Consider the following 10902-nt stretch of genomic DNA (forward strand, 5'->3'; position numbering starts at 1 on the left):
GTTCCCAATGTTGGGGGAGTCCAGAACCAGGGGCCACAGTTTAAGAATAAGGGATAGGCCATTTAGAACTGAGATGAGGAAAAACTTTTTCAGTCAGAGAGTTGTGAATCTGGAATTCTCTGCCTCAGAAGGCAGTGGAGGACAATTCTCTGAATGCATTCAAGAGAGCTAGATAGAGCTCTTAAGGATAGCGGAGTCAGGGGGTATGGGGAGAAGGCAGGAACGGGGTACTGATTGAGAATGATCAGCCATGATTACATTGAATGGCGGTGCTGGCTCGAAGGGCCGAATGGCCTCCTCCTGCACCTATTGTCTATTGTCACCGTGGCCGCGGCAACTCGGGAAGGCCTCTGCCCCTACTGGGTCACTCCCAAAGATACTAGAAGAGCAAGATAGACCACTCGACCCTAAAATCCGTAGTAGGTCATGTCGCCATTTTAGTAGGCAGAAACTTGCAGAAACATTTTGAAAGGAAAATAACAAAAATCTGTGAATTGATAGATGAGATATATTCTTCATTTTATGGTATCATCACACATACTGTTCCCCCAAAACACTGATTACACTGCGAGAGGCATAGCGAACGGCGGGTTTTGCCTACTAAAATGGCGGACGTTACGCTCCTTTGCGTACAACACTTCAGTATAGGCGATTTCGACGGAGTGGTTCATCTTGGGTATTTATTCACAAAATGCTGGAATAACTCAGCAGGTCAGGCAGCATCTCAGGAGAGAAGGAATGGGCGACGTTTCGGGTCGAGACCCTTCTTCAGACTGATGTCAGGGGGGCGGGACAAAGGAAGGATATTGGTGGAGACAGGAAGATAGAGGGAGAACTGGGAAGGGGAAGGGGAAGAGAGGGACAGAGGAACTATCTAAAGTTGGAGAAGTCGATGTTCATACCACTGGGCTGCAAACTGCCCAGGCGAAATATGAGGTGCTGTTCCTCCAATTTCCGGTGGGCTTCACTATGGCACTGGAGGAGGCCCATGACAGAAAGGTCAGACTGGGAATGGGAGGGGGAGTTGAAGTGCTCGGCCACCGGGAGATCAATTTGGCCAACGCGGACCGAACGCAGGTGTTGAGCGAAGCGATCGCCGAGCCTGCGTTTGATTTCGCCGATGTAAATAAGTTGACATCTAGAGCAGCGGATGCAATAGATGAGGTTGGAGGAGGTGTAGGTGAACCTCTGTCTCACCTGGAAGGACTGTTTGGGTCCTTGGATGGAGTTGAGGGGGGAGGTAAAGGGACAGGTGTTGCATCTCCTGCGGTTGCAGGGGAAAGTGCCCGGGGATGGGGTGGTTTGGGTAGGAAGGGACGAGTGGACCAGGGAGTTACGGAGGGAACGGTCTCTGCGGAACGCAGTGGTTCATCGTGCTCCTCTAGTATCTTTGGTCACTATGTCACTGGGTCAGTGTTTAATTATCTGCATTTCTCCCTATCGCCCAGTACCCCGTGATGTACAGTGACGATCCTGAGAACGGCCCCATGTTCAACTGCATTCAGCGGGCTCACCAAAATACGTACGTATCGCTCAAAATGTTCTTCATCTTGGACTGTAATTTGCATCATTTAGCACTGGACTTTCTTGCACGTATTCCAGTTATGGGACTTGCTGCATGAAAACTGGCCCTTCGGCCCTACTCACACATGCTGCCCAAGATGCCCCATCTACACTCGTCCCGTTTGCCTATGTTGGCCCATGTCCCTCCAAACCTTGAAAAAAACCTTGAAAATTGTAATTAGTGACCTGCACAGGGAAATGGGTCAGACTAAGTTTTGAGGAAGATCAATTTTAGCAATAGACAGTTGACTTAAGAGTCATACAGCATGGAAACAGGCCCTTCGGCCCAACTTGCCCATGCTGACCAACATGCCCCATCAACGCTAGTCCCTCCTGCCTGCGTTTGGCCCAAATCCCTCTAAATCTATCCCATCCGTGTACCTGTCTAAGCGTTGCAACCATAACAATTGCTTTGAGAACATTAAAAAGAAACAAAAAGCTGCTGATGAGCTTCGATGAGAACATAGAACGGTACCGCACCAGAACAGGCCATTTGGCCCACAATGACCATGCTGCACATGATGCCAAGTTAGACTAATCACCTCTGCCCGCACGTGACCCATATCCCTGCATATCCACGTGCCTATCTAAAAGGCCTCTTCAACACCACTATCGTATCTGCCTCCACCACCTCCCACATTGTAAAAGCCCATTAACCCACAGACCCCAAAGCCTTTGGGATGTGGGAGGAAACCGGACCACCCAGAGGAAACCCATAAGGCCACCAGGAGAACGTGCAAACTCCACACAGACAGCGCCCCAGGTCAGGACCGATCTTGAATGACTGGCACTGCATCGCTTAATTTAGTTTAGAGATACAGCATGGAAATAGGCGCTTCGGCCCATCGAGTCCACGCTGACCATCAATCACCCCTTAAAGTGTGTCTGTGTGTCTAAACTTGCCCTGTCTATCCTCAGTTTATTATTGTCATGTGCACAGTGGTCATGAGGTACAGTGAGAAGCTGGAACTATCCAGTCAAAGATTATACTTGAATACAATCAAGCTGTCCACAGTGCACAGATAAAGGATAAAGAGTACAACATTTACTTTGGTTCATTGTTTATTGTCACTTGTACTGAGGTACAGTCAAAAGCTTTTTTGAAGCCTGCCATGCAGACAGTGGAAAGACTATACATGATTACAATCAAGCCGTCCACAGTGTACAGATTCAGGATAAAGGGATTAATGTTTAATGCCAGGTAAAGTCCAATTAAATGTAGTCCGAGGGTCTCCAATGAGGTACATGGGAGGTCAGGCCCACTCTCTGGTTGATGATAGGATGGTTCAGTTGCCTGATAACAGCTGGGAAGAAACTGTCTGTGATTTAGTGACTAGTGGGGTACCGTAAGGCTCGGTGCTGGGACCGCAGCTATTTACAATATACATTAATGACTTGGATGAAGGGATCAAAAGTACCATTAGCAAATTTGCAGATGATACAAAGCTGGGTGGTAGTGTGAACTGTGAGGAAGATGCTATGAGGTTGCAGGGTGACTTGGACAGGTTGTGTGAGTGGGCGGATGCATGGCAGATGCCATTTAATGTGGATAAGTGTGAGGTTATCCACTTTGGTGGTAAGAATAGGAAGGCAGATTATTATCTGAATGGTGTCAAGTTAAGAAAAGGGGACCTACAACGAGATCTGGGTGTCCTAGTGCATCAGTCACTGAAAGGAAGCATGCAGGTACAGCAGGCAGTGAAGAAAGCCAATGGAATGTTGGCCTTCATAACAAGAGGAGTTGAGTATAGGAGCAAAGAGGTCCTTCTGCAGTTGTACAGGGCCCTAGTGAGACCGCACCTGGAGTACTGTGTGCAGTTTTGGTCTCCAAATTTGAGGAAGAGTATTCTTGCTATTGAGGGCGTTCAGCGTAGGTTTACTAGGTTAATTCCCGGAATGGCGGGACTGTCATATGTTGAAAGACTGGAGCGACTAGGCTTGTATACACTGGAATTTAGAAGGATGAGAGGGGATCTTATCGAAACGTATAAGATTATTAAGGGGTTGGACATGTTGGAGGCAGAAAACATGTTCTCAATGTTGGGGGAGTCCAGAACAAGGGGCCACAGTTTAAGAATAAGGGGTAGGCCATTTAGAACGGAGATGAGGAAAAACTTTTCAGTCAGAGAGTTGTAAATCTGTGGAATTCTCTGACTCAGAAGAAAGTGGAGGCCAATTCTCTGAATGCATTCAAGAGAGAGCTGGATAGAGCTCTTAAGAATAACGGAGTCAGGGGGTATGAGGAGAAGGCAGGAACGGGGTACTGATTGAGAATGATCAGCCATGATCACATTGAATGGTGGTGCTGGCTCGAAGGGCCAAATGGCCTTCTCCTGCACCTATTGTCTATTATCTATTTTCACACTTCTGCACCTCTTGCCTGATGGGAGAGGGGATAAGAGGGGGTGACCAGGGTGCGACTGGTCCTTGATTATGCTGGTGGCCTTGCCGAGGCAGCGTGAAGTGCAGATGGAGTCAATGAAAGGGAGGTTGGTTTGCAGGATGCTGTAAAGATATAAACTTTACACTTTGACGAGGTCAGCTCATTTTGTACCTGTTGCTCCCCCCTCTTTAGTTCAGTTTAGTTTATTGTCACGTGTACCGAGGTACAGTGAAAAGCTTTTGTTGCGTGCCGACCAGTGAGCAGAAAGACAACACATGATTACGGTCGAGCCATTTACAGTGTATAGACACATGATAAGGGAATAACGTTTCATGCCAGGTAAAGCCAGCAAAGTCTGAACAAGGATAGTCCGAGGGTCACCAAAGAGGCAGACAGTATATTCTTGCTATTGAGGGCGTGCAGCGTAGGTTTACTAGGTTAATTCCCGGAATGGCGGGTCTGTCGCATGTTGAAAGACTGGAACGACTAGGCTTGTATACACTGGAATTTAGAAGGATGAGAGGGGATCTTATCGAAATGTATAAGATTATTAAGGGGTTGGACACGTTGGAGACAGGAAACATGTTCCCAATGTTGGGGGAGTCCAGAACCAGGGGCCACAGTTCAAGAATAAGGGGTAGGCCAATTAGTTCATACTAGGTAGTAGTAGCTCTTTGTATCATTGTCTTTAAACATTTATTTGAAACCAAAATCGAGAATGTTTTTTTCTTGTGTTATCTGTTTCAGACTGGAAGTTTATTCCCCATTCCTCTTCTTTCTGGCAACTGGCGGAATCCGACACCCAGTAAGTAATGTTTAATGTTTCAATAGACAATAGGTGCAGGAGGAGGCCATTCGGCCCTTCGAGCCATTCAATGTGACCATGGCTGATCATTCTCAATCAGTACCCCGTTCCTGCCTTCTCCCCATACCCCCTGACTCCGCTATCCTTAAGAACTCTATCTAGCTCTCTCTTGAATGCATTCAGAGAATTTGCCTCCACTGCCTTCTGAGGCAGAGAATTCCACAGATTCACAACTCTCTGACTGAAAAAGTTCTTCCTCATCTCAGTTCTAAATGGCCTACCCCTTATTTTTAAACTGTGGCCCCTTGTTCTGGACTCCCCCAACATTGCGAACATGTTTCCTGCCTCTTAAGTGTTCAACCCCTTAATAATCTTATATGTTTCGATAAGATCTCCTCTCATCCTTCTAAATTCCAGTGTATTCAGTCTTTCCAGTCGCTCCAGTCTTTCAACATATGATAGTCCCGCCATTCCGTGAATTAACTTAGTAAACCTACGCTGCACGCCCTCAAGAGCAAGAATATCCTTCCTCAAATTTGGAGACCAAAACTGCACACAGTACTCCAGGTGCGGTCTCACTAGGGCCCTGTACAACTGCAGAAGGACCTCTTTGCTCCTATACTCAACTCCTCTTGTTATGAAGGCCAACATTCCATTGGCTTTCTTCACTGCCTGCTGTACCTGCATGCTTCCTTTCAGTGACTGATGCACTAGGATACCCAGATCTCGTTGTAGGTCCCCCTGTTCCTAACTTGACACCATTCGGATAATACTCTGCCTTCCTATTCTTACCACCAAAGTGGATAACCTCACACTTATCCACATTAAACTGCATCTGCCATGCCCACTCACACAACCTGTCCAAGTCACCCTGCAACCTCATAGCATCTTCCTCAGTTCACACTGCCACCCAGCTTTGTGTCATCTGCAAATTTGCTAATGGTACTTTTAATCCCTTCATCCAAGTCATTAATGTATTAATGTGTCCAAGTCATTCATCACCAAAGCTCATTTGTTGATCGGCAGAGATATTTGTGGAAGACTACTTGCCCTGTTTAATTTTTTTATAAATTATACTGAGGTTGCTTTTGCAAGAAGAGTTCGGGCATGAAATATTTAAGGCTAAGACCATGAAATGAGTCTTTCCCTTCTGCAGATATCAATTAAACCTTAATCCTACTCAATAACTGGGGACATTTTAAGTTCACTTTAAAAATTTGTTCCAGTGCCAATTGTCCAATTAAACTGGGATTGTTCATAAGTTTTAGGAGCAGAATGAGGCCATTTGGCCCCAATCTACTTCATCTGGGCATGGCTGATCCATCTTCCCCCCTCAACCCCATCTCCTGCCTTCTCCCCATAACCCCCTGACACCGTTACTAATCAAGAACCTGTCCATATAGGATCTCATAGAAACATATAAAATTATAAAAGATCTGGACAAACTAGATGCAGGAAAAAATGTTCCCAATGTTGGGCGAGTCCAGAACCAGGGGCCACAGTCTTAGAATAAAGGGGAGCCCATTTAAAACTGAGGCGAGAAGGAACTTTTTCACCCAGAGAGTTGTGAATTTGGGGAATTCTCTGCCACAGAGGGCAGTGGAGGCCAAATCACTGGATGGATTTAAGAGAGAGTTAGATAGAACTTCGGGTCGAGAAACTCTAAGTTTGTATCTTATTCTTAACTATCTATCTTGATACCATTGGAGTCCATCTCATCTTTATTCCCAGGTCAAATTTTTTTTTTTGTCTACGCAAAATTAAATCTGCCACAATCGGTTTGTCACAAGTTGTTCCACTGTTTCAACTGCCTTGAGCATTGCACAAGAACAGGCCCTTCGGCCCACATTGTCCATGCTGCACATGAGGCCAAATTAAACTAATCTTTGCTTGCACGTGATCCTCATCCCTCCATTCCCTGCATATCTATGTGGCTATTTAAAAGCCCCTTTAAATACCACTAACACATCTGCCACCACGGTGGCGCAGCGGTAGAGTTGCTGCCTTACAGCGAATGCAGCGCCGGAGACTCAGGTTCGATCCTGACTACGGGCGCCGTCTGTACGGAGTTTGTACGTTCTCCCCGTGACCTGCGTGGGTTTTCTCCGAGATCTTCGGTTTCCTCCCAAGCTCCAAAGACGTACAGGTATGTAGGTTAATTGACTGGGTAAATGTAAAAATTGTCCCTAGTGGGTGTAGGATAGTGTTAGTGTGCGGGGATCGCTGAGCGGCGCGGACACGGTGGGCCTGTTGCTGCACTGTATCTCTAAATCTAAAAAAATCTAAATCTAAATCTAAAAAACCACCCCTGATAGCACATCGCAGGCTTCTGTGTGATTTTTTTCTAAACTTGCCCCTCGCATCTACTTTTAAACTTTGCCTCTCTCATCTTAAAGTTATCCTCCTCTAGTCCATGGCATTTCCACCAGGGCAGAAAAGGTCTGGCTGTCTACCCTGTACAACTATACCTAATTACGATCACAATGCACAGCTGCAGGATAACGGGTATAATGTTTAGTGCAAGATAAAGTCCAGTGAAGTCTGATTATAGTCTGAGGGTCTCCAAGGAGGTAGATGGTCGGTCAGGACCACTCTCTAGTTGGTGATGGGATGGTTCAGTTGCCTGATAACAGCTGGGAAGAAACTGTCCCAGAATCTGAAACTGTCCCTGTCCCTGAAGGGCGGCACGGTGGCGCAGCGGTAGAGTTGCTGCCTTACAGCGAATGCAGCGCCTGAGACTCGGGTTCGATCCTGACTACGGGCGCCGTGTGTATGGAGTTTGTACGTTCTCCCCGTGACCTGCGTGGGTTTTCTCCGAGATCTTCAGTTTCCTCCCACACTCCAAAAAACGTACAGGTTTGTAGGTTAATTGGCTGGGCAAATGTAAAAATTGTCCCTAGTGTGTGTAGGATAGTGTTAGTGTGCGGGGATCGTTGGGCGGCACGGACCCGGTGGGCCGAAGGGCCTGTTTCCACGCTGTATCTCTAAATCTAAATCTAAAAAAAATCTAAATCTAAATCTGGAGGTGTGCGTCTCCACACTTCTGTACCTCTTGCCTGATGGGAGAGGAGAGGGGAGAAGAGGGAGTGGCCGGGTGAGACTGGTCCTTGATGATGCTGAGGTAGCGTGAGGTGTAGATTAATTTTGCTGTCAGTTTTTACCAGGAACCACGTTGACCAAACGACTTGCTTTTAATTTCAGGAACTAGCAAGTGCACTTGGAGGAGTCTGGATAATCGGGAGAGTTGTTTACGCGTATGGCTATTACACTGGGGGTGAGTGCTGTCATCTTAACTATTTGTAAACTAAACTGCCTTGTTTTAGCACATTCGTTAGAATTTTACAGAACTATGTTATGGGGAGAGATGGAAAGGGTACGGAAAAGATTTACGAGGATGTTGCCAGGACTCGAGGGTGTGAGCTATCATATCATATCATATATATACAGCCGGAAACAGGCCTTTTCGGCCCACCAAGTCCGTGCCGCCCAGCAATCCCCGTACATTAACACTATCCTACACCCACTAGGGACAATTTTTTTTAAACATTTACCCAGCCAATTAACCTACATACCTGTACGTCTTTGGAGTGTGGGAGGAAACCGAAGATCTCGGAGAAAACCCACGCAGGTCACGGGGAGAACGTACAAACTCCTTACAGTGCAGCACCCGTAGTCAGGATCGAACCTGAGTCTCCGGCGCTGCATTCGCTGTAAAGCAGCAACTCTACCGCTGCGCTACCATGCCGGTAGCACTATAGGGAGAGGTTGAGCAGGTTAGGACTCTATTCCTGCAGGAGGATGGGGGGGTGATCTTGTAAAGGTGTACAAAGTGTTGAGAGGGTGGCGTGATGGCGCAGCGGTAGAGTTGCTGCCTCACAGCGCTTGCAACGCCGGAGACACGGGTTCGATCCCGACTACGGGTGCTGTCAGGATCCGTACAAGAGAGCTTGTACCCCTGTGACCGTGTGGGTTTTCTCCGAGATCTTCGGTTTGCTCCCACTCACCGCCCTACTTGGCTACTTGGTATAAGTGAAAATTGTCCCTCTAGTGTAGGTAGTATTAGTGTGCAGAGATCGCGGTGGGCCTATGTGGACTCGGTGGGCCTAAGTGGCCTGTTTCCGCACTATATCTCCAAACTAAACTAATAGGTCGGGTAGACGCACAGAGTCTCGTGCCCAGAGTGGAGGAATCGGGAACCAGAGGACATCGGTTTAAGGTGAAGGGGGAAAGATTTAATAGGAATCTCAGGAGTTGGTATATGGAACGAGCTGCCTGAGGAGGTAGTTGAGGCAGGGACTATCGTAATGTTTAGAAACAATTAAACAAGTACATGGATAGGACAGGTTTGGAGGGATATGGGCCAGAGGCAGGCAGGTGGAAACTACCTCACTACCTCCTAGCAGTTTCTTCCATATACCCATCACCCCCAATGGAAAATGTTGCCCCTCAGGTTTGTATTAAATCTTTCTCCTCTTGCCTTTGGTTCTTGATTCCCCTACTCTGGGTAAAAGACTGTGCTTTCACCCTATCTATTCCCCTCATGAGTCCGGTCCTTGAGTCCTGAGCTGTAGGCAGGGGTTGAGAAGGCCAGGACTCCATTCCTGGTAGCAGAGGGCAGGTCCTGGAGGTGTATAAGATCATGAGGGGGATAGGGTGGTGGTAAAGTCTTTCTCGCAGGGAAAGGGAATCAATAGACAATAGGTGCAGGAGGAGGCCATTCGGCCCTTCGAGCCAGCACCGCCATTCAATGTGATCATGGCTGATCATTCTCAATCAGTTCCTGCCTTCTCCCCTTACCACCTGACTCCGCTATCCTTAAGAGATCTATCCAGCTCTCTCTTGAATGCATTCAGAGAATTGGCCTCCACTGCCTTCTGAGGCAGAGAATTCCAGATTCACAATTCTCTGACTGAAAAAGTTTTTCCTCATCTCCGTTCTAAATGGCCTACCCCTTATTCTTAAACTGTGGCCCCTTGTTCTGGACTCCCCCAACATTGGGAACATGTTTCCTGCCTCTAACCCCTTAATAATCTTATACGTTTCAATAAGATCTCCTCTCATCCTTCTAAATTCAGGAACCAGGGGACGTTCAGAAGGATATGGGCCAAGCGCAGGCATGGTTGGGACTAGTGTAGATGGGGCAGTTTGGTCGGCGTTGACGAGTTGGGACCTGTTTCAAAGCAGCACGTCTCTGACTCTGAAGCAAAACTGAAGTTCAAACGATCTGTACAACCAAGTGATCTCAGCAGATGTTTAACACCGGTTTCTGTCGCCTAGATCCCAAGAAGAGGATTCGCGGAGGATTTAGCTCGCTGGCATTGCTGGGGCTGATGGGAACTTCCATGTCGTTTGGCTTTCACCAGCTGGGGTGGTGCACAAAGTAGCCAGGGCTGGGCTTATGGTGAATTTTAACCCCAGAATAAACTTGACAAAGATGAATACTTGAACAGCTGAACTTGTGTTCCTACAGGATAACCCACTAATAGCAAAACATTTTGCTTCTGACATTTTTGCATTAAAACTTTTACAAAAGGAGAATGGCGTCACAAAATGGTTGTTTTGTTAATGGCTCGATGTAAAAGCAGACACAGGCCCTTCGGCCCACCGACCAGCCACCCCCTCACGTTAACACTATCCCACACTTACTCTGTACAATTTACACTGATATTTACAATTTACACAGTATACAAAACCCAAGCCAATTAACCTATAAACCTGTACGTCTTTGGAGTGTGGGAGAAAACCCATGCGGTCACGGGGAGAAGGTTAAATCTCTGTACAGACAGCACCCATAGTCGGGATCGAACTGGCGTCTCTGGCGTTGCAAGGCCGTAACTCTAGCGCTGCGCCACCGTGCCGCCTATTCAAGGTCAGTACCCATTAAGGTACAGTGACATGCAAATTACCATACAGCCATATTACGTGAAAAGCAACAAGACACACACCCACATAAACGTTACCATAAACATCCATCACAGTGGATTCCACATTCCTCACTGTGATGGACGGCAATAAAGTACAATCTTCTTCCTCTTTGTTCTCCCGCGTCAGGGCGGTTGAAACTTTCTCCGCGGCATGGAGCCCCTGAGTCGGCCTCTTCTCACCAGAGACCGTGGGCTTCACGATGTTAAAGTCCACAGGCCCCGCAGTT

The 10902-nt window shown here is 47.2% G+C and overlaps 1 protein-coding gene across 1 annotated transcript in view; it reads left to right on the plus strand.

The window, feature by feature from the left end:
• Nucleotides 1-10283, plus strand: part of mgst3a (microsomal glutathione S-transferase 3a) — a 30292-nt gene extending 20009 nt beyond the window's left edge. Inside the window, exons 3-6 of the mRNA XM_078408054.1 lie at nucleotides 1449-1522; nucleotides 4694-4751; nucleotides 7953-8025; nucleotides 10029-10283. Coding sequence (XP_078264180.1) covers nucleotides 1449-1522; nucleotides 4694-4751; nucleotides 7953-8025; nucleotides 10029-10135 — 312 coding nt within the window. The 3' untranslated portion in view covers nucleotides 10136-10283. The remainder of the gene's footprint in view (nucleotides 1-1448; nucleotides 1523-4693; nucleotides 4752-7952; nucleotides 8026-10028) is intronic.
• The last annotated feature ends 619 nt before the right edge of the window (nucleotides 10284-10902 follow it).

This window comes from Rhinoraja longicauda, chromosome 11 (genome assembly GCF_053455715.1).
Source record: "Rhinoraja longicauda isolate Sanriku21f chromosome 11, sRhiLon1.1, whole genome shotgun sequence".
NCBI lineage: Eukaryota > Metazoa > Chordata > Chondrichthyes > Rajiformes > Arhynchobatidae > Rhinoraja > Rhinoraja longicauda.